Source organism: Hylobates moloch, unplaced genomic scaffold, assembly GCF_009828535.3.
Source record: "Hylobates moloch isolate HMO894 unplaced genomic scaffold, HMol_V3 SCAFFOLD_10, whole genome shotgun sequence".
Taxonomy (NCBI): Eukaryota; Metazoa; Chordata; class Mammalia; order Primates; family Hylobatidae; genus Hylobates; species Hylobates moloch.
In genome coordinates, this window is record NW_026652285.1 from 82,389,894 (window position 1) to 82,414,450 (window position 24,557).

General features: G+C 44.0%; 1 protein-coding gene and 1 long non-coding RNA gene across 2 annotated transcripts in view; one reads left to right on the forward strand and one right to left on the reverse strand.

Annotated features, from left to right (window-relative positions):
* Window positions 1-3,874, reverse strand: part of TXN (thioredoxin) — a 16,868-nt gene extending 12,994 nt beyond the window's left edge. Inside the window, exon 1 of the mRNA XM_032164845.2 lies at window positions 3,649-3,874. Within this exon, the coding sequence (XP_032020736.1) occupies window positions 3,649-3,672 (24 nt within the window). The 5' untranslated portion in view covers window positions 3,673-3,874. The remainder of the gene's footprint in view (window positions 1-3,648) is intronic.
* A 274-nt stretch (window positions 3,875-4,148) lies between these two features.
* LOC116475534 (uncharacterized) overlaps window positions 4,149-24,557 on the forward strand; it is a 137,458-nt gene continuing 117,049 nt past the window's right edge. Inside the window, exons 1-4 of the long non-coding RNA XR_009215386.1 lie at window positions 4,149-4,221; window positions 6,665-6,774; window positions 22,536-22,718; window positions 23,223-23,353. This is a non-coding gene — a long non-coding RNA (uncharacterized LOC116475534). The remainder of the gene's footprint in view (window positions 4,222-6,664; window positions 6,775-22,535; window positions 22,719-23,222; window positions 23,354-24,557) is intronic.

The following is a 24,557-nucleotide window of genomic DNA, read 5'->3' on the forward strand; positions in this document are numbered from 1 at the left end:
GGGAGGATCACGAGGTCAGGAGATCAAGACCATCCTGGCTAACACAGTGAAACCCCGTCTCTACTAAAAAATACAAAAAAAAAACAACAAAAAAACCCCCAAAAATCAAATAAACAAAAAAACCCAACAAGAAAACACTAATATGACCTCATGTAATAATAGTTACTTCTCTAGATTTCTAATTTCTACCTCATGTTTTTGGGAAAATAATTCACAAATGGTGTTCCTGAGAAAGGCAGGACAACACTTCCATAAATTTTTTAGTTACGCAAATCCCTGAACCCCACCTCTAGAGGTGGAGACAGGGGGAGGGCTGCAGCAGGGTACACAGAAGTATGGCCATTGTTTTTCCAAATCATCACTGATTGTTCCAGATCAATTTCATTCAAAGCCTTCCCTAATGTGATTTTCAGGAAAGTTAAACCAGGCATCCTTTACTGCAAGATCCAGGTAAGACAGGAAAAAAGGTCAAGAAATGCCAATGTCTGGTTGAATAGACATTTTTGTTTTTTTAACATGATTGACCCTCATTAAAAACTTGAGATTACTTTCAAGAGAGAAGGTATTTCTATTTTTTTTTTTTTTTTGAGACGGAGTCTCGCTCTGTTGCCGGGGCTGGAGTGCAGTGGCGCAATCTCGGCTCACTGCAAGCTCCGCCTCCCAGGTTCACGCCATTCTCCTGCCTCAGCCTCCCGAGTAGCTGGGACTACAGGCGCCCGCCACCGCGCCCAGCTAATTTTTTGTATTTTTAGTAGAGACGGGGTTTCACCGTGGTCTCGATCTCCTGACCTCGTGATCCACTCCCCTCGGCCTCCCAAAGTGCCGGGATTACAGGCGTGAGCCACCGCGCCCGGCCAAGGGAAGGTATTTCAAACATACTCAAGGCTTTTCCAAAACAGTTCTGAATCAAATTTAAGCACAAGTACCTAAAATTCTGAAAAGAGGCATGCAACAATAACTTCTAGCCTAACTGAACATGAGTTACACCCCACATATGTGCAGGCTTCATGTACAAATTCTCTTCTGATACTTCTAAGCGGGTATCAGCTTGAAAATTATTCAAGATTGTATTACTAAGAAGAAATCACAATTTCTAGCTCCCAGAAACTAACAGGATTAATAAATGTCTCCATCACTGACACCAATAATCTGGGGGAAGCAAAACAATGTAGCTGGGGTAAACAGGAGCAGAGTCTAAGATCTCGTTGCCTAAACATACCTACTCCGAGGGTAATAAGCATGAGTGGTTTCTGAAGTACTTAGCCAAGTGCCTTGTAGATGGGAGTTCAATAAATGGTAGGTGTCATTTTTTTTTTTAAAAAGTGTTTATTTCTTCCTCATCACATTTACAATCAATTATTCCATTCCTCTCTGAAATAGATCCCAATTGGCCCTAAAGCACCAACAGAGTGCTTCAGAAACAGAATTGATCTGAATGGCCAATGGTGCCAATTTAGCCCATTAGGATGAAAATGTAACATGTATTCAATATTTACAAATAACAGGCTGGGCGTGGTGGCTCACGCCTGTAATCCTAGCATTTTGGGAGGCTGAGGTTGGTGGATCGCCTGAAGTCAGGAGTTCAAGACAAACCTGACCAACATGGTGAAACCCCGTCTCTACTAAAAATACAAAATTACTGGGCGTGGCAGCACATGCCTCTAATCCCAGGTATGCAGGAGGCTGAGGCAAGAGAATCGCTTGAACTCAGGAAGTGGAGGTTGCAGTGGGCCGAGATCGCGCCCCTGCACTCCAGCCAGGGCAACAAGAGCAAAACTCCATCTCAAAAAACAAACTAACAAACAAATAACAATCAAATTAGTGTAACTTTCGATCAATGACTTTGGATTGTTATTTTGAGGATTAACTGATTATCAGGGCCTTTGGGCCCCAGGCTGTAGTGCTTTTTTTTAAAGTTCCTGTCACCCTTGTACACCTTTGTCACTGGTAGAGGAGGAAGGTGCCACCATGCTCTGACAACTGGGAGGACTAAACTGTGCGCTCCAGAAATCCTAATCAACTTTGTTTGTAGTGTCTGGATTTTGTGACAACTAACATAGACCACTCAAAGGTCTTCTGGCTCAGTGGAGGGGGTTCTTAGCAGTTGGGTTATACTGAGGTTGCCAGACCCTGGAGAACAGAATCTCCCAGCCCCACTCCCTTCCCCAGGAATGGACTAATAATTTGTCACACAATAGGTGCTTGGAAAAAAGTATATGACAGACAATTCACTACTAAGGATCTTTTTCAACACATGAGGGTTGCTAAAATGAGAATCCCACTAAGAAAAAACTGAGAGGAAGATAAAAGATGACAGTGGCAATCAACATATGAGAAAAAAATACTGAGAGTCAATAATAATCAAAGGAACAAAAGGATCGGGGACACATTGCAGACACACTTCTGCTTCCGAAGCCCACCCGGCACCAAACAGGTCAGGGCACCCGAGGCGGGCGAGGACCCGCCCTCCTCTGCTTCCCGCGGGTGGGGAGGGGTAATCGCAGGGTAGGCGCTGGCGTGGGGTCTTCCACCGTTCGAGCAGTATCAATTTCCTCCACTCACTTTTCTGACGCTGCATTTAACAAATATTTCTGGAGTGGCTACATTAGACTAGACACTGCGCGTTAGGCTCTGGGTTTCCCAGTCTAGAAGGTTTTAGGCTTGCAATAACTTTCAAACATGGGAAGGCTGTTTTGCCTTGGGCATTTTTAAGAGGACAAAACAACGATCCGGATACCGATAGGTCGGCGAGCAGGCATCAGGGCGCGGCTGCTCCCAGGAGGAACCCTGGCTCCAGCAAAACCCACCGACTGAAAGTGAATCATGGACGGGCAGGGCAGCCGAGGCCCCCGGGCCCAACCTTGGGGACTGAGTCATTCCAAAGCCACTGCTGCCGGAAACGCGCCCTGCGCCACAGGAGTCCCGTGGGCGCGGCCCGGACCTCACTTCCTCGCAGTCACCTGGGGCCCTCGGGCCTCCTGGACAGACCTACACGTGCCAGGGGGTCTCCAGCCGCAATCCGCCCTCTTAGTGCGGATACAGCACGCGTCACCTTTGGGGCCGGACACGGGTGGAGGCAGCCGGGGGTCTCCGGCCTAGACCCGCTCCCAAGGGAGATCAGTCCCCCCGCTGCGGGTGGATCACTTCACATACGGGAAGGCAGCGGCGACCAGCGACCCGTGCCTTCTGCAAGGGCCCTCCCTATCCTTGCCTGGGGCCTGAATCTGGATACAGATGGGGGGCCAAGGGCGGACCCCTTCCATTCCCTCATCTTCCTCCAGTCGGGGCTGCCCGGACGGGAGGGTGCAGGAGGCGCAGCGTGGGGACTCCTCACGCTGTCTGCGCTCTCACATCCCCCGGGCGCTCCCCGCATGCGTGCAATCCCCCGGGGAACAGGGTGCGAGTAACGCTGGGTACCGCCACTCCGCCCTCCAGGGGAGCCTCGTCTCTCTCCTCCCTTCCTCCAGGGCAGGCTCCACTGCCTCGGGCGCGCCCAGGCCGCTGCTTCCCTCAGTCCCAGGCCGAGATGCCGCGTCCCTTTCCCCTGGCGATGCGGAGGGGCGGCCTCCGCACCTCCCGCCACCGCCTTCCCCAGTTACAGAGGCCGCGCGCGGCGCCGGCGCCCTGGCCTTCCCCGGGAGCGCGTACCTTGCTCTCGATCTGCTTCACCATCTTGGCTGCTGGGATCTGACGAGCGGCTGTGACGACCGATGGAAACGGATCCAAAGCACCAGACCGAGCTTCAAGAGTCGCCGCTTGCTCTCCCTTTATAAACTGGCACGCCCGGCGTGCGTGTGGCGGGGGCGCGCGCGCCCGCCCGGACCTCCGCGCCCGCCGCTGCACCCCGGCCCCGCCCCGCCCCTGGAGCCTGCGAGCCGGGATCAGGGCGGGGCTGGCGCAAGCGTGGGGCGGAGCTCCAGGGCCTCCGCTCCTGCGCCCCCAAGTCCAGCTCGCACCCCAGCTGGAAGTGGGGATCAGCACTGCGCGTGACGGTGGGAGACGGGGAGACGGACAGTCACCCCCAGAGACACAAGGTCCCTTCGGGGTCACCTGGGGAGGCGTCCGCCGGGCCTGAATCGAACACGCCCACGCTCGAGATGAGGACAGTCCTGGGACCGCCCAGGCAGGGCTGGATTCCTCGAAAAGGCCCGCCACGCCCCGGCCCCCCCAGCCCCGTGAACCCCACAAAGTGCTGAGTAACGGTGACCAGGAAGTATCTTGGTGTGTACGTCCTTGCCTCCTCTCCGGAATTTACCGTGACCGTTCTCTTCTCTGTAACCGCCCTCTGTTCTTTCATTTTCACTGCTGAGCCCGCTGCTCCAGCTTGACGCAGCGGTTTAGTGCGGTAGAAACGACCGGGGGAGGGGTACTGGTTGGGCTCTTGACCATCAGACAGCTGCGTGTGAGATGGAAGTGCCACCGGGTTGAGCTCTGCAACTTAGTTACGCAGTTGTGACCCTAGAAAGGTGCTGACCTCCTAGAGTCTCAGTGTTCCCTTCTGTAGAACGGGAATCATGATGGTCTCAATCTCACGGTGGTGGTATTTTGAGGGTTAATAGTGCTTGCAAAGTGATCAGGACCGTGCTTGGCACATAGTAAACACTCCATAGATAGTTCTTATTATTCGGTGTCTTGCAGGGACTGCTTGGGCCTGGCCACCTTATACAGCATTTACAATGGCACAGCACGCACATTTGTGTGAGATTCTTTTAACAGAGGCAGACTCCTGGAACAGAAGTCGGAGTTTGCATTGATCCAGGAATGCCTGTTGCAGGTTATGTCTGGCAGGGCTGGGGATTGTGGAAGGTGGGTGTGTTAGCTGGCCTTGTGGAGCCAGGAGGGCCTGTCAGCGGCTGGATGTGGAGGTTGAAAAGCTGCTCACAGGAACGAGAGCCAGAAGGCTGGGAGGGAGAGTCTCAGGTCTGTATTTTCAGAGCTGAGCTGTTCCTGATGAAGCTGCAACTAGGTGTGATTGCCTAGGGGTGGTGATACTGCTGCCTGGCTGCCCCCTAAAACCCCTGACTTCCTTCTTTCACTCTTTCAGACAGAGGAAGGGAGGAAACCAGAGGTTTTGAACCTATTGTGCAAAGTTTCTAGGGGGCTGAGGAGCACGGAGCATGAATATGGATATAGGCAAGGGACACATTCTAAAGACAGCCCATAGGGAGGGAAGACAGACTGCCCTGAATGCAGCAGTGTTCCCAAAGAGAGGGAAGTTATTGGGGCAGAGAGGAAGGAGCTGTATGGAGCACCCAGAGCAGAATCTATAACCTGCTTTTCTGCTGCTGGGTTTTCAGTTCAGCTGCATCCCAGCTTCCTGACTTTTATCTGTTTGTTGGTGAATTTGCATGGGTGATGACAACAAATCATTGAGTTCCAGGAAGGGGCAATGCAGGCCATCCTCACCTGACTTCTCTCCAAAGACCTTCCAAATGTCCAGTGACTCAGTGAAGGAGGTACTCCCTCTCTCCCACCTCCACAGAACCAATGCAGAGTAGATCTGGAGGATGGTACAGTTATAAGGAACTGGGAGGCCAGTCTGGACTCTGCAATTTGACTCCCTTGTCCTCATCCCTACTCTACCACTTCATGACTGGGTAACTCTAGGCAAGTCTAAATAGCCTTTTTGTGCCTCAGTTTCCTTATCTGAGAAGTGGACATAATAATAGCTTGTGCTATTATGAGGGTTGAGTGAACTAAAATATATGTAAAATGCTTAGAACCATGCCTGGTGTGTAGTGAATGCTACATGAACTATGATTATAGGCTAGTAAATGAATGATGAGATCCATCTGGAATGATGGCAGAGCTAGGGTGGAAGGAGAGACTATAAAACAGGTGTCAGTCTTAATGAATTAAGTAATGAAGACAGTAGTAATGAACAGTGAGCTCTGTAACATATGCCTCAAAGGAAAAGGGCTTTTTTTCCCTGCAAGGAAGAAAGAAAAGCGGGCTGGACCTGGTCCCAAGGAGCAGGTTCCCTGCAGTTGTGGCAGGGAGGTGACGTTCTTTGAGGAGAGTGAGGTACAGGGGAATTATTTGGGACTGCCCAGAGAGGAAGGGTTCATTTGTGCAGAGAAATGTAGAGGCTCTGTGTATTAGTCAGAATTTTCAGTTGCATGGAGAAATTCTAGCTCAAACTGACGTAAAGCAAAAAGAGAATTAGTAACTCAGATTAGCAAGAACCCCAGGGGCCTAACGATGTCACGGGGCACCATCTCTCTTTGTTTCATTCTCAAGTAGGCACTCTATGTAAGAGTGGAGTAGGCAGCTCCAGACTTAGGTTCCTACTAGTTTAGTATCTCTACAGGAAGAGTGTTCCTCTTCCTTGTTCTTGTAAATGTCTGAGAGGCTGACCTTCACTTTCATGGTGGGGAAAGGGATTAGCCTTGTTTGAAACTTTGGACTAAGAGTAGGGAAATCCAGGGGGGTTACCAGAAAAAGGGGAGATTGCTGCCGGGCCAGCAAAAATGATATTTTTATGTCACCCAGAAGGGCAGAAACATGTAACAAGAGTGATGGGCCTGCTTCAGGCCTGGGTCAGCTGAGTCCAGCCTCCACATGGGACTGGAGAACTGGGTCAGCTGTCTTTGTTTGGGTCTCAACTCGAATTGAAGAAAATGCAATTGTAGGATTTCTGAAACGAGTTTTTCTCACATCCCAGGTGTCTCTGAGTGGTTCTTGACCACCTAATTCATCATAGCCAAAGGTGCTCGTTGATACTGCACATTCCTGGACCACACCCAGACAGACATACAGAATCAGTCTTTTGAGGTAAGGCTTTGTAATTTGCATTTTAAAAAAGCATCTAAGGTGATTGGGTACACTAAGATTTGATGAGCTTTGCCATGGGACCTTCAGAGGGAGGCCAGCATTAGTGTCTAGCAAGAGAGTTGAGATGGGGACTCAAAAGAGAATGTGGTAAGTGACATAAAATCAGGAGCTCAAAGTACTACAGTAAAAAACGTGGTAGCAGGAAAAGGAACAAATTAACCTGGGTAGGACAATCATTAAATGCCAAGCCTAGAGATGGGTGTGTCGTATCATTCCTCTCAATATCCCTTAGAAGATAGACGTTATTTTTCCTATTTTACAGAGAAGGAAATTGAGATTCAAAGAGGTCACCTAGTCATATCCAGTGTTCACTAATTCTTATACTCTGTCCATGAAGGGTGGGAAGTATCCACACAGTTTTCGTTCCCATCTGCATATATTAAGTACCCCTCATTTCACCAGTGAAAAATATCTAACATCCCTTATGCTAATGTGCTGTATATTACAACACATCAAATGTTAACTATGTAGATTGTAAAAACTAATTTACGCATAAATATATATCACACTTTAATTGCCAAGTATTTTAATGTAAATTTCAGATAATATAATAATCCCTGTGAGTAACCTACCCTGCACGTCACTGCTCCTTATAGCTCTTAATTTGGTCCAGTGGTCACCCTTGCTGCCCCTTTGAGCCCTTTCACCGTGTAGCATGGAACCATCTGGATTCAGCAAGCACCACTGTATTCCCAGATGTTTCTTTTGCTTTAACCGAAAGTTTTGCCCCTCTCAGTGTCTGTCATTGTATGACATACAATGCTCCATGTATGTCATGGCCAGACGGTAAGGCAAGTGCTTCCCTTTGCTGCATCCAGATTCTTTCTCCTTCCAAAATCCCACAGATTTTTAGAAAGGAAAAAGAACTTGATCTTTACAGCATGCCATAAAATTACTTAAAATTTACCAAGGAACTCCTGGAAGAAGACATTAGAGATAATTTTTGCAACCTTGAGGTAGGCAAATATTTCTTAGGCAGAACACAGAAATCACTAGCTATAAATGAAAAAGTTAATAAATTTGGCTTCTCACAACACACACACACACACACACACAAATATGTGAGGTGATGCATATGTTAATTTGCTTGATTTAGCCATTCTACATTGTATACATATATCAAAATATGTTGTACACCATCAATATATGCAAGTTTCACTTGTCAATTAAAAAATAATTTTTTAAAAATGGGGGAAGCTAGCAGTCTTGCATCCTCTGTGAAGGGATGTATGCTCTAGTGGGTGGATTTTACTTTATATTAAGTATTGTTATAAGTAGTTAGATAGGCATGAGTGAGGCAGGAGAGGGCTCTCCACCCACCCACTAGGAATGTCAGGTGATGGCTGGACAATTATCACACCATCACTCTAAAAACGATAATGTGGCAGCCTACCCAGGGTGCCAGGGAGAGGCCATTTCCTGGTGATCCACAGCTGTTAACATTAAAGTGTTAAATGAATCCAGATGCCCGGGAGAAGAAACTGCCTGGGCATGTGCTCTAAGAGACAAAATGGCAAAATAAGACATTCCAGGCAGGCTCTTCCGGAAAAAGGGAAGAAAGTCTCAGATAGGCATGCATATGACTTCCTAAACACACTATGTGTGCTCAGTTCCCAAGGGTAAGGGGGCAGGCACTACACAGGCAGGCAGCCCACACTGAGGGAAGAATCATGGGAAAGAGGTAAGCCTATAAAGTCCTGAGATGAAATCGAATTCTTCTGGGGAGGCAGGGATGAAGTTGCTGCAGATGTGTACAGATTCGCCACTAATAATTCACATTAACTTGGATCTCTTCCGCTGGTAACAAAATCATCTAAAGAAAATAAAAATAAATAGAATGAATTATAAAAACTAAAAATCTCTGCTCTTTGAAAACCACTGCTTAAAAATAAATGAAAATGAATAAATAAATTTCTCCCTGTCTGTGACTGGGAGAAAGTATGCTCAATACATACATCTAACAAACGACCTACATTCAGAAAGTGTAGGGATCTGTACGACTCAATAATGGGAAGACAAATAACCGGTAAAAACATGGCAATAGATTTGAACACATACTTCTTATTTATTTATTTATTTTAACTGTGGGGTTTATTTTTATTTTTATTTTATTTTATTTTATCTTATTATTATTATTATTTTTTTTTTTTTTGAGACGGAGTCTTGCTCTGTCGCCCAGGCTGGAGTGCAGTGGCGCAATCTCGGCTCACTGCAAGCTTCGCCTCCCGGGTTCACGCCATTCTCCTGCCTCAGCCTCTCCGAGTAGCTGGGACTACAGGCGCCCGCCACCACGCCCAGCTAATTTTTTGTATTTTTAGTAGAGACGGGGTTTCACTGTGGTCTCGATCTCCTGACCTCGTGATCCGCCCGCCTCAGCCTCCCAAAGTGCTGGGATTACAAGCGTGAGCCACCGCGCCCAGCCCTTATCTTATTATTATTATACTTTAAGTTTTAGGGTACATGTGCACAATGTGCAGGTTTGTTACATATGTATACAGAACACATGCTTCTTATATATATCAAGAGGCTGAGGCAGGAGAATCGCTTGAATGCAGGAGGCGGAGGTTGCAGTGAGCCGAGATGGTGCCACTGCACTCCAGCCTGGGATTCCGTCTCGAAAGAAAGAGAAGATATATAAATGACCAGTAAGCGCATAAACAGATGGATTGCTCAACATCATTAGTCACCAGCGAAATTCAAATTAAAACCATAATAAGATACCACTATGCGACCTCTAGGCTGGTAAAATTAAAACAAAACACACACACACAGACACTACCACATGCTGGCAAGATTGTGGACTAATTGGAAATAATTCATACTTCACTGGTAGAATTATAAAATTGTACACCCACTTTGAAAAACAGTTTGGCAAGTTTTGTTTTTTGTTTTTGTTTTTAATGAAGTTAAACACACATTTACCATATGACCTAGTAATTCCACTTCTAGGCATTTACCCTCCAAAAATTAAAACACATGTATACAAGGACTTGCATATGAATGTTGGTAGCAGCTTTATTCATGATAGCTCTAAACTAAAAACAACCCAAATGTTCACCAACAGGTGAAATAATAAATGTGATATGTCCATACAATAGAATACTTCTGAGCAACAAAAAGGAACAAAATGCTTATATACACAATAACATGAGTAAATATAAAAAGCACTGCTGAGTGGAAGAAGCCAGACACTAAAGATTGTATGAACTCATTCCTATGAAGTTCTAGAATAGGTAAGTCTATAGTGATAGAAAGTAAATCAGTGGTTTCTTGGTGTTGGGGTGGGAGGATTGCAGAAAGGCATGGGAATCTTTTTGGTGATTACATAGGTCTGTACATTTTCAACACCTCATGGAAAAATGCACTAAAAAGAGGTACATTTTATTATGGATACAAATAATACCCTCAATAAAGTTGATTTAAACTGTAAAAAATGTGGTCTTTGAATAATCCTGTCTAGGCACAAAAACCATCTGTAAAGACATTAAAATATATAAAGACATAAAAATATATAAAGCAACAAAGATAAGTTGAAACATTTCAGCAGAGCTCTTAACTTGGGCCACAAAAATTCTAAGCATGGCTAACTGAAAGTGCATGCAAAAGTTGATAAGCCTTTTATAGCAATGGTAGCCTTCAAATAAGATACAGATGTTAAACATAGACAAGTTAATTGGGTGATCTACCAAACTTACCTTAAATGCTGAGACGTGGAGAACCACTGAGGGAAGCATACGAGTAAAAAGAATTTGGTGTCCTCTTTACAAAGGAGATGGAGCCATCTACGTTAATGCTTCAAGAGCTGCACATAACTAAGAAAGGTAGGGTAAGAATCCTCCTTATATGCTAGGATCAGGTAAAATACAGGATGTCCGTTCTCATTACTTCTACTCAATGTTGTGCTACCAGTTCTCAACAGAGCAACTGGGCAAGAAAAATAAAGGGATCCTAGCGGGGCGCATTGGCTCCTGCCTATAATCCTAGCACTTTGGGAGACTGAGGTGGGTGGATCACTTGAAGCCAGGAGTTTGAGACTAGCCTGGCCAACATGGTGAAACCCCATCTCTACTGGAAATACAAAAATTATCCACGCTTGGTGACTCATGCCTGTAGTCCCAGCTACTTGGGAGGCTAAGGCATGAGAATCGCTTGAACCGGGGAGGCGGGAGGTGGAGGTTGTAGTGAGCCAAGGCTGCTTTACTGCACTCCAGGCTGGGCATGCCTAAAAACAAACAAAAAAAAATCTGATTAAAAAAAGAAAAGGAATCCAGATTGGAAAAGTAGAAGCAAAACTGTCTCCAGTTGCAGATGACATGAGTGAAAGAAGCCAGACGCTAAGGATTAAATGAATTCATTCATATGAAGTTCTAGAACAGGTAAGTCTATAATGACAGAAAGTAAATCAATGGTTTCTTGGTGTATATAGAAGATCTTAAGGAACTTGAAAATTATTATAACTAATAAACAAGTTCAGCAAGGATGCAGGATATAAACTAAATATATAAAATTCAAAAAGAATGAATTGTTTTAGTATAAATTTAATAAAGGAAGTACAAGGCTTGTACAGCAAAAGCTATAAAATGTTGTTGAAAGAAATAAAGAGTTCCTGGGCACCGTGGCTCATCCCTGTAATCTTAGCTTTTTGGGAGGCTGAGGAGAGTGGATTGCTTGAACTCAGGAGTTCGAGACCAGCCTGAGCAAGATGGTGAAACTCCGTCTCTACAAAAGCATACAAAAATTCACCAAGGCCAGGCGCGGTGGCTCATGCCTATAATCCTAGCATTTTGGGTGGCCAAGGTGGGTGAATTGCCTGAGCTCAGGAGTTTGAGACCAGCCTGGGCAACATGGTGAAACCCTGTCTCTACTAAAATACAAAAAATTAGCCGACGTGGTGGTGTGCGCCTGTAGTCCCAGCTACTCAGGAGGCTAAGGTAGGAGAATTGCTTGAACCTGGGAGGTGGAGGTTGCAGTGAGCTGAGATCGCACCACTGCCCTCCAGCCTGGGCAACAGAGTGAGACTCCGAGACTATCTCAAAAAAAAAAAAAAAAAAATGCTGAGCATGGTGGTGGGTGCCTGAAGTCCCAGCTACTTGGGAGGCGGAGATTGCACTGAGCCAAGATTGCCCCACTGCACTCCAGCCTGAGATCCTGTGAGAGTGAGACCTTGTCTCAAAAAAAAAAAAGAAAGAAATTAAAGAGTTAAATAAATGAAATACATCTCATGTTTATGGACTGGAAGACAATATTGTTAAGATGGCAGTACTCTCCAAATTGACATACAGATTCAACATAATTCTTATCAAAATCTCAGGTGGTTTTTTTTTTTTTTTTTTTTTTTTTTTTGCTGAAGTTGACAAGCTGATTCTAAAATTTATATGGAAATGTAAGGGGCACAGAATAGCCAAAAACAATCTTGAAGAACAAAGTTGAAGAACTTAACACTTCTTGATTTCAACACTTACTACAAAGCTACAGTAATCAAAACAGTATGGTATTAATGCACAACTATTATGTATCCATAAAAATAAAAACAAACCAAACAAACAAACAAAAAACCACAGTATGGTACTAGCATAAGGCAGACATAATAGAATTGAGAGTCCAGAAATAAACCCATAAATCTATAGTCAATTGACCTTAACAAAGGTACAAGATCATTCAGTGGGGAAAGCAGAGTCTTTTCAACAGATGATGCTAGGACAGCTGTACATAGACATGCAAGAGAATCAAATTGGGTCCTGCCTCACACCAGTAACAGAAATTAACTCAAAATGGATCAAATACATAAAATTAAAACTCTTTAAAAGGAAATACAGGTGTAAGTTTTTATGACCTTGGATTAGGCAATGATTTCTTAGATATGACACCAAAAGAACAACCATATAAAAAATAGATAAAATTAGACTTATTCAAAATTAAAAAAAAAGTTGTGTTTCAAAAGACATCATCAAGAAAATAAAAAGACTGAGTCTACTATAGAAAAGTAAAAAAAAGGGCTGGGCACGGTGGCTCACACCTGTAATCCCAGCACTTTGGGAGGCTGAGGCAGGTGGATCATGAGGTCATGAGTTCAAGACCAGCCTGGCCAACATAGTGAAACCCTGTCTCTACTAAAAATACCAAAATTAGCCGGGTATTGTGGTGCACACCTGTAGTCCCAGCTACTCGGGAGCCTGAGGCAGGAGAATCGCTTGAACTCAGTAGGCAGAGGTTGTGGTGAACCGAGATTGTACTACTGCACTCCAGCCTGGGCAACAGAGTGAGACTCGGTCTCAAAAAAAAAAAAAAAAAAAAAAAAAAGAAAAAGAAGAAGAAGAAGAAAGTAAAAAAAACCCACAATGTGGGAGAACATATTTATATGTTCATAAGGGACTTGCATCTAGAATACATAGAGAACTCTTACAGTTTAACAATAAAAAGAGAGCCCATCTTAAAAATAGGCAAAGGATTTGAATAGACATTTATCCAAAGAAGATATACAAATGGACAATAAGCACATGAAAATAAGGTCAACATTAGGAAAGTGCAAATAAAAACTACAATGAGATCCTGTACATGTACCCTGGGACTTAAAAGTTGAAGGAAAGAAAAAAAAATACAATGAGATATTTTGCACCCACTAAGATGGCTATAATAAAAACTACAGACAATAACAAATATTGGTAAGGATCTGGAGAAATTAGAGCTCTCATACATCGCTAGTGGGACTGAAGAATGGTGCAGCTCTGTGGAAGAGTTTGATAGTTCCTTGATAAGTTAAACACAGTTACCATATGATCTAACAATTCTGTATATATCCAACAAAGTTGAACACACGTACACAAAAACACTTGAATGTGAGTGTTCATAGGGGCATTATTCTTAACAGCCTTGATAGAAACAACCTAAATGCTTATTAACTAATGAACGGATAACAAAAGGTAATATATTCGTATGATGGAATATTATTCAGCCATAAAGTGGAATAAAGTTCCAATATGTGCCACAACATGATGAACCACACAGAAAAGGCCACATTTGTATGAAATGTCCAGAACAGGCAAATCCAGAGAGTCAGTAGATACTTTGGTGGTCCAGAAACCAGGGGACGTGAGAATGGGTAGTGACTAGTAATGGTATGGTAGCAGATTCTTTTTGAGGCCTTAAAAATATTCTAGAATTGGGCCAAGTGTGCCCGTAATCCCAGCGCTTTGGGAGTGCTCACGCCTGTAATCCCAGCACTTTGGGAGGCCAAGGCGGGCAGATCACGAGGTCAGGAGTTCGAGACCAGCCTGACCAACATGGTGAAACCCCATCTCTACTAAAAATACAAAAATACAAAAATTAGCCAGGCTAAAAATACAAAAATTACTAAAATACAAAAACACTAAAACTACAAAAATTAGCTGGGCGGGGTGGCGTGCACCTGTAATTCCAGTTACTTGGGAGGCTGGGCAGGAGAATCACTTGAACCTGGGAGGTGGAGATTGCAGTGAGCTGTGATGGCGCCACTGCACTCCAGCCTGGGCGACAGGGCGAGACTCTTGTCTCAAAAAAAAAAAAAAAAAAAAAAAAAATCCTAGAATTGGATAGTGGCGATAGTTGTGTAACTTTGGGAATATGCTAAAAACTACTGAACTGTTAAAAATAAGGATAAGGATATCTATTCTGACTTTACCAAATAATCTAATGTAAATAAATATGCTTTGCAAATTGTAATGAAAAAAAGAGAGACAGAAGAGAAAAGAAAAAGGAAAAAGAAAACCTTTCCCATAGCAGCCAGGTGAGACCAGTTCCTTGTAATCATACTTTGGAAACCTTATCACTCCTAAAGGAGTGGATACCAGAAGAGTATCTTTGCCCAGTACCATTAACAACTGGTCTAAAGCCAGGAGATAGCCTGGCTCCGGTGGGAGGACAACTTGCTTTTCCATGTCTACTAACCAGTAAGTGTATATTTCTAATCTGCTCCTTACCTATACGGGTGTTGGTGTTCTAAATCATTCTGTGGCACTCTATGAACAATGCAATCATGCACAATTATTTTTATGAACAGATAAACTTTTTTTGTTTGTTTTTTTTTTTTGAGACGGAGTCTCGCTCTTTCGCCCAGGCAGGACTGCAGTGGCGCTATCTCGGCTCACTGCAAGCTCCACCTTCCGGGTTCAGGCCATTCTCCTGCCTCACCCTCCAGAGTAGCTGGGACTACAGGCGCCCGCCACCGCGCCTGGCTAATTTTTTTTTTTATTTTTAGTAGAGACAGGGTTTCACCGTGTTAGCCAGAATGGTCTCGATCTCTTGACCTCATGATCCGCCCACTTCGGCCTCCCAAAGTGCTGGGATTACAGGCGTGAGCCACTGCGCCCAGCCATGAACAGATAAGCTTTAAGGAAAAGAGACTGATCCCAAAAAAGACCTTTTACATGATTGGATCTTTTAGACATAAAAAAAGTAAAAGTTCCATTAAAATGCATGGTTGTCAAGGATGTCTAACCTTAGAACCATTCAAAAATCACTTGACTGCAAAAAAGTCATTAAATGCTCCAAGTACATTCACAATTTTTCTTTTTAAAAATTTATTATTATTATTTTTTGAGACAGGGTTTTGCTGTGCCACTCAGGCTGGAGTGCAGTGGCGCAATCTCAGCTCACTGCAACCTCTGCCTCCAGGGCTTAAGCAATCCTCCTACCTTAGCCTCTGGAGTAGCTGGGACCACAGGCGCACATCACCACACCCGGATAATTTTTGTATTTTTTGTAGAGATGGGGTTTCACTATTTGCCGAGGCTGGTCTCAAACTCCTGGGCTTAAGCGATCCTCCTGCCTTGGCCTCTTAAAGTGCTGGGAATACAGGTGTGTGCCACCAAAACTGTGCCTGGCTGACTCAAAATTGTTCTTGATGTTGGCAACTTTGAGGGTACAGTCAAGGTGGCATATGCCAAGATGTAACATGTTATCACTGGATTTTTATGTTGTATTGGCCTTGAGCTTTTATCATTGTAAATTGGCATGTTTACAAAGCATATGTTCTATCATAACCCTCCTCCTAAGGAAACAGTGTCAGTGCTTGAATGAGAATCTTTATCAGCAAAGGGAAATAGAAGAGACAACATGATTAAAAAATATAAGTAACTTTTGCCAGATATGAGGTCCTCTTGATGCCTTTACCCCAATAAAGTGCTTGGAAAGCCTAATTCATAAAAAGATGTTATAAATTTATTGAGCTAACAAAAGTGTTTCTGAGAGTTCACAATTGGTGGTTTGCAGAAACACTCTCCAGACCAAAAAAATTAGGAAATATTTAATAGGAAATATAAAGCTTTAATGGCAAAAAGGAAGAACTTTTGATCGATTGAAAGCGTTCTGGCTAAAACGACTGTACGAAATCTGATATTATTTGAATTGTGTTTAAACCACCAATTTTGTTCTACATCATGGCTTAACTTCTATAGTGATCAAACTTGACTGTAGTCAAATAGATAAGAAGCATAAGTGCCCTGAAGATAAGGTATTTAAAGTAAGGAGAGGCCCGGCTCAGTGGTTCACATCTATAAGTAATCCCAGTACTTTGGGAGGCTGAGGTGGGAGGATCATTTGAGCCTGGGAAGGGGAGGTTGCAGTGAGCTGCAATTGGGCCACTGCACTCCAACCTGGGCAACAGAGCAAGATGCTGTATAAACTAACAAACAAATAAATAAATAAAGTAAGAAGAAAGGGAAAAAATCACTTTGGCAGTTTTCAGTCTTGATTTAGCTCTGGTTTGCTCGTCTTTTGATTTTTGGGAAAAAAAAAGTTCAAATGGAAGAGCTTTTGTATTGATTCATTGTAAACTTCCAAGTCTGGTAACTTTTAAATAATAAAACCAGAAAATTGGCCGGGCACGGTGGCTCACGCCTGTAATCCCAGCACTTTGGGAGGCCGAGGTGGGTGGATCGCCTGAGGTCAGGAGTTTGAGACCAGCCTGGCCAACATGGCGAAACCCCGTCTCTACTAAAAATACAAAAATTAGCCAGGTGTGGTGGCGGGTGCCTATAATCCCAGCCACTCAGGGGGCTGAGACAGGAGAATCGCTTGAACCCGGGAGGTGGAGACTGCAGTGAGTCGAGATCATGCCATTGCACTCCAGCCTGGACGACAAGAATGAAACTCCTTCTCAAAAATAAATAAAGAAATAAAACCAGAAAATTAAATTTTTAAAGAATCTAGTTTTGTATTTGAAGTAGCTCCTGGTGGCTCACGGCTGGGCACTTGGGTCTCCTCCACATGGCTGTTCATCCTCCAGTAGGTTAGACTGAGCTTCTTTTCAGGGTAGTGTTTGAAGAGGGTGAGAATGGAAGCTACAGGCTTTCTTGAGGTCTAGGCTTGTAAGTCCTGCAGTATTACTTCTGCTGTACCTACTGGTCAAAAAAAGTCACAAGCCCTGTCCAGTTTCAAGGGATGGGGAAATAGACTACATCTCTTTATTCAAGAAGTATCACAGTTATATCGCAAAGGTGCATACCTATAAATATTAGATGAATCACTAGTACCATCTTTGTAAGCAATCTAGTCCTTATTTTCGTGGCTCAGGAGACAGCTCTAGCCATAAAGCCCATGTTCTAAGCATCAGGATGGGGGAAGAGAAAAGGAGGGCATTCCCTCTCTCTTTAGGAATATGTCCCAGAAGTTGAACGTATTATATCCCTATCATTGATTAAAACTTAAGGGCCAGGCACAGTGGCTCATGCCTGTAATCCCAACACTTTGGGAGGCCGAGGCAGGTGGATCATGAGGTCAGGAGTTCGAGACCAGCCTGGCCAACACAGTGAAACCCCATCTCTACTAAAAATACAAAAATTACCCAGGTGTGGTGGCATGCATCTGTAGTCCCAGCTACTCAGGAGGCTGAGGTCGAAGAGTCGCTTGAACCCAGGAGACGGAGGTTGCAGTGAGCTGAGACCACGCCATTGCACTCCAGCCTGGGTGACAGAGTGAGACTCCATCTCAAACAAACAAACACTTAATTACATGGCCACATCAAGCTACAAGATGCTGGGAAATATAATCTTTGTTCTAGGTAGCCAAGTGCCCAGGTAAAAAGCATGAGTTCTGTGTACTGTAGAAAAAGAAGACTGGATTTTGGTGGGGCAAAAACCAATAGTATCTGCCAGACATAATTGTACTAATTCAACTCCAAAAAATATTTTCACCTAATCCACATTTCTTAATTTCAAGTTCCACTACTACTGCCATGAGTTAGACTGGAACTGCCTTTGCAAAAATTATGCCAGTGAGAGAAATCTAACATAACTGACTTTATCTTGCTTCTAACCTCACAAGATAACTGCCCTTGCTCATTCTTGGGTGTAGGCCAAGATAACTACAGGAGGAATTTAGTTTATAGTTTAACCTTTAAGCAAGGATGATAATAGCTGCTTCCCAAAACTATTCCCCTCCTTGTTTGGGGACCAAAACCACCTTTGTAAAACTAATAGAGTCCACAAAATTAGAATTTGGGGAGGGGCCTGAATTCTGTAACACCTATGCATAGTTAAATGATAACTAGGCATGGTTTCCTAATGTGCTTACTGCAGAGGAGTCATGTAGCTGGTGTTCAAAAGGTTTATAACTTCCCTACTTGTCCCTCGAGATAACATCACACTTGTAAAACCCAAGACTGGTGTTGGAGATATTTTTCAGACTTTGCATTCTGAGGGAACAAATGATACCACCTGTCTGGTCACCCTCACCCAGGAATGAACTCAGTGCCTGTGATTTCATTCCTGCCCCAGCCAACCAGCATTTCTCATTTCCTAACCCTCTACCCACCAATCTAGCCTTAAAAACCCTAGCCTCTGAGCTCTCAGGGAGGCAGATTTGGGAAACTTCTCCTGTCCTCCTGCTCAGCTGTCTTGCGATAATTAAACTCTTTCTCTGCTATCTCAGTGTATTGGCTTTATCTATGCAGTGGGCAAGAAGAACCTATTGGGCTTTAACCAGAATACCTCATCTCTTACCTGGACCACAGCCATACTCTCGTAACTCATCTCCCTTCTACTATGTTTGATCCCCTATAAGCCTTTCTTTACACAACTCTATGAAAATCTTCATATGTCACTCCTGTGCTTGAAACCTTTCAATGTTTTTTTCATTGGCTCTGAATAAAACTAATACCATGGCCATAAGACCATGTATGATCTGGTCTCCATCTATCCCATGAACTCATCTCATTCTGCTTTCCACCTGCACTCACTCTATCTCCAGGCACACCAGGCTTCCCTCAGGTCATCTCTCTAAGCACTTTCCCCCTTGGGGGCTTTAGGAGAGGTAAGTGATCACACCCGTCTCCTTTCATGAGTTTGGAATCAACTAGGAAGAAAACACAGGAGTCAGACTGACAGAGATAAAAATATCAGCTTTATTCTTAAAATCACTGGGTTGGAGAACAAGTTTAGATGTGCGGCTATAATCAGACCTTCTTGGGAGCCAACATTTTCTTGTAGAAATAGAAGGACTAGGCTGAGCGCGATGGATCACGCCTGTAATCCCAGCACTTTGGGAGGCCGAGGCTGGCGGATCACGAGGTCAGGAGATCGAGACCATCCTGGCTAACACGGTGAAACCCCGTCTCTACTAAAAATACAAAAAAATTAGCCAGGCGAGGTGGTGGGCGCCTGTAGTCCCAGCTACGCAGGAGGCTGAGGCAGGAGAATGGCGTGAACCCCAGGGGGCGGAGCCTGCAATGAGCCGAGATCGCGCCACTGCACTCTGGCCTGGGAGAAAGAGCAAGACCCCGTCTCAAAAAAAAAAAAAAAAAAAAAAAAGAAATACAAGGACTGAGGAATAGAGTTTCATCTCTATTTACTTCAGGCCTTTTTCTGTTTGTTTGTTTTTTGATTTCACAAACTACTACTTTGTGTAATAATAAAAAGGGTTGTTTTATGGTACCAGGCATGTTGTTAACACAATTTTTTTTTTATTCTTTTTAAGACAGCGTCTCGCTCTGTCACCCAAGCTGGAGTGCAGTGTCATGATCACAGCTCACTGCAACCTCCACCTCCCAAGCTCAAGTGATTCTCCCACCTCAGCCTCCCGAGTAGCTGGGATTACAGGCGTGCACCACTGCACCACCACGCTGGGCTAATTTTTATATTTTTGGTAGAGATGGGGTTTTGCCATGTTGGCCAGGCTGGTCTTGAACTCCTGACCTCAAGTGATCCACCTGCCTCAGCCTCTCAAAGTGCTGGGATTACAGGCATGAGCCACTGCGCCTGGCCTTGTTAACACAATTCTTAAACAATTGTGAAGACACCAAGATTTTTCTCTCCTTCAGTATCACCTTTGCAAATTATAGGATATTTATCACTTTTGTAATTTACAAAAGTAGTGTTATTCACATTTAGTCATTTTTTCAAGAAACACATTTTGAAATTGTCAGCTTCTCTGGAGAAATATGATTAACCAAAACATAATCTAGCACTGCCCCTCCCTCCCGGGAAAAATAAACAAACGAGCAAGTCAATTTAATCCTAAATTGAGCGTGTGGTTTTGTGAAATAACACTTGTTGAACATTAGTATCTAAATTATTCATAGAACTCAAACAGTTATATTTAGCTTTTAACCATTCCTCCTTCAAAACAAACTATGAGCTCTTGGTGGAAAACATGATTTGGCCACAAAAATAAATGAAGCAAAAAATGAACTTCAAGGTGAATGAATTTAAAGGTGATTTGTCTTGTAAATGCTCTGATTTTGGAACAAATCATGCCCTTTAGGAAAAACAAAAACAATGAAGCTACTCCTTTTGGTAAAGCTTCCCAGGCTGCTTGGGAAGCAAATACAAGAATACTACCTTAGAACAGAATCCTGTTGTACCGAGTGCTTTTCCCTACCTGCTCCGTGCACATTGCTCTCCCCACTATGACCATGCGAGTCTCTAGGGCAATTAGGAGTACTTCCTTTCGCAGGGAAGGAGACAGAGACACTCATGTGAAGTGATTGCCTGAAATTATATGCTACCTTAGCAGGAGATCCTAAATAAGACGGCCTAATCGTCATCCAGAAGTCTAAGGCCTTGGCCCTGAGCCTGGCTGTGCCTATTCATTCTGGACAGCCTCATCCTTACATGTGGGGGAAAGCCAGTGGTATCAGTTAGAACTCTCTTTTCCAAGACCAGAAACCAAACTGACCTAGAAAAGGGGATTTTAAAAAGGGGATTACTGTCTGGCTTCAGTGATGGCTTGATGAAGTAGGTCGTGTTACCAAGACCTACCTAGTCTTTCTTTTGTCTTTTTGTTGTACATTCTCTGATGTGTCTTGTTTTCAGCCAAGCTTCTTCATTGTGGTAGCAGTTTGGTTGCTGTAGTTCCAAACCTAACTTTCTATCACTTCAAATCCAGTGAAAAAAAGAGCAAAAAATTTTTTTGTTTTTTTTCCCAGAAGTCCCAGCCCAAGTTTTATTTGTGTCCCATGGACTCTAATTGAGTGGATCAGTCACTGTGTTACTGGTGACATATGTCACTATGGCCACATGTTGTACCAGACCTTGGTCACTTGCTCCTCCACTTTGACTAGGCAAGAGGCAATTCTGCAGAATCAAAGATTCTGTAGCATCCTGCATAAAGAGGCTTCAGAGAAACCTGAAAAGGCAGGCTTTAGTTTTACTGTTCCTTTAAACTTTCCCATAGTTTGGGAGCAATACTTTTGTGTAAGAAAATCAAGCTGTGTGAGAAAAGAAGGATGGATGCTGGGTGGAAAAACAACCCTCCACCCGTATATACTTTAGCAGCCTGTTCATATTTGAAGTTCTCAATTGGGAGAATCTTTGCCTCAGATTTGGCTTCTAGAGCCATGTCAGCAGCTCTAGCTGTGAGGAGATGAAGCTGGAAGAGTCTAGAGAGGCTGTGTCCACCTTAGAAGTACCACTCAACCTCAGCAAACGACCTTTAATCTCACTTAATAAGCCACTAGCTCAAGAGACCTACCACTCCCTGGCATGCGTGCTAGGTGGCTAATTTCATGATCAAGAACCAACATGCTTCCTTCATGATCTAGAGAAGACAGAAGGACGGTATTTCCAGTCTGCCAGCCATTCGTTAATTAAATTGCTTAATCACACCATTCCATGACAACTGGTAAATTAGCATCATCCCTCGATCCGAAGGGAATTAAAAACCAGGAAGATAACATTATTCTGGGGCAGTAAGACAAGTTAATAGGAAGGCAATATGATTTAGGAGCCAAAAATATAAACAATGCTTTTCACACTACAGGTTTTCAATGTATTCATAGTCTTAGACTTAATAATGATGAGATTATTATTTATTAGAAGAATTTAGTTGTATTAGTTGAGAGAGCTAAAGGAAAAGGAACAGTCCTAGTAAGGGAAAGGTTTCGTCTATTCCAGAATTTTACAATCCTTGATTTTCAAGTCATCTAGTGTTCCAGAATTGTTTTCATTTTACATTTAGCTTAGTTGAAGCAGGAAACATTGCATGAATTTCCTTTAACCACTGACAAAGCAGAAACTTGCAAACAACCCTGTTCTCCTGAGGCCCAGACTTTAGAAGGCTACACCATGCTACTCATGCTTTAAAACAAAAATTTCCCCTACTTTGTGTTTTATACAGATCTCAGTGCTAGAAGACAGGTTCACATTTTTGTAGAGGATGTTGAGGTTTGTATGACCAGGGTTTATAGTTGCAGACAACTGAAGCTTACGTTGTATGATTTATTCTCACAGAATTCCTGGTAATGATGCAGAAGTAGGCTTAGAAACCAAGCAGAAGACAGGAAGGTATTTAGCAGCCTGGAAGATGCCTGATAAACCCAGTCTGATGAGGGCTCTCCTGCCTTCACCACTCAACACTCTGCTGCCACCAGAAACTGGATGCCATTGGATAAGGGTTGTCAGACAAAATACAAGGTACCTAGTTATACTGGAATTTTAAATAAATGATGTATTTTTGAACATAAATATGTTCTGTGCAATATATCAGGCATACTCATACTAAAAAAATTATACTAAAAATATTTGTTCTTAGGCTGGACATAGTGGCTCACGCCTGTAATCCTAGCACTTTGGGAGGCCTAGGTGGGTGGATTTCTTGGCACTTTGGGAGGCCGAGGTGGGTGAATTGCTTGAGCTTGGGAGTTTGACAACAGCCTGGCCAACATGGTGAAACCCTGTCTCTATAGCTGGGCATGGTGGTGGGTCCCTATAATCTCAGCTACTTGGGAGGCTGAGGCAGGAGAATCGCTTGAACCTGGGAGGTGGAGATTGCAGTGAGCTGGTATGGTGCTAATGCACTCCAGCCTGGGCGACAGAGCGAGAGTCCGTCTCAAAAAAAAAAAAAAAAAAAAGAAAAAGTTGTTTATCTGAAATTCAGATTTAACTGGACCTCTTGTATTTTCGTGTTAAATCTGGCAGCCCTGTACTGGATGTCCCATTGCTACTACCACGGCTGTCCCTGTAAACTAGGCGCCACCTGCCACTCAAATGGATTTTCCAGGTGGTTCCTGGCTCTTTGCATCATGGGTTCTGAAAAGAACCTGAGTCAGGTATGTGTGATCGGTGTAGCCTCTGCTACAAGCCCCTGATTCGAGGGAACAGAAAGCTCATGGTGTCTTCAGCATCGTTGGTGGGAAGTGGCCCCTGTCTTCTACTGAATCTTAAATTTCTCAAACATGGGGGTGGGCAGTAGTGAGGTCCAGATATTGGAGTGCTGGTGGGGAAGACAAATGCCTATCCTATTTTCTCTTTAACATATATCCCTCCTCTTTTTTACTGTCTAGTGGCCTGTGAGTGGGGGCCAGGCATGATTAGTGTGTGTGCGTGTGTGTGTGTGTGCGCGTGTGTGTGTGTGTGTGTGTTTGCCAGTGACTGGTTCAAGAACCCACATCTAAGCCAGTTAACAAGGCCGGGAGCGGTGGCTCATGCCTGTAATCCCAGCACTTTGGGAGGCCAAGATCGGCAGATCGCCTGAAATCAGGAGTTCGAGACAAGCCTAGGCAATATGGTGAAACCCTATCTCTACTAAACATACAAAAATTAGCCAGGTGTGGTGCTGGTAATAAACGCCTGTAGTCCCAGCTACTCAGGAGGGTGAGGCAGGAGAATCGCTTGAACCTGAGAGGCAGAGGTTGCAGTGAGCAGGGATCATGCCACTGCACTCCAGCCTAGGCAACAGAGCGAGACTCTGTCTCAAAAGTAAAAGAAAAGGAAAAGAAAAAATAAAATTTCATCAAGCCACTTAGCAGATGGCACTGCCTTGGCCACTGGGTTATTTTAAGACTGAGCACATGACCCAGTCTGGGCCAATGAGATGAGAGGAAGGTTTGCTGGAGGATTTCAGGGAAAGTTACCTTACTCCCGATACCTGAATAAAGAAACAATCTTGACCAGGTGCGGTGGCTCACGCCTGGAACTTCAAAACTTTGGGAAGCCGAGGTGGGCAGATGGCTTGAGCCCAGGACTTAAGAGACCAGCCTGGGCAACATGGTGAGACCCCCATTTCTATTTATAATAGTAATAAGAAAAGAAACGATCTTATCTTCCTCCAGATATTGTTGTGTGTAGTGGCGAGGTCTAGAAATTTTGTAGCCATCCTGCTTCCAGCCAGAGATGAAGAACACAGAGAGAAAACAAAGGCAGAAAGCATCCTGGTAGTTGCTCAGGTGTGGAGCTGGGACCACTGGATTAAGTTCCCTGAAGCCTGTTCTCCATCTGGATATCCAGTTATGTGCACAGATTCATTTTTATTTG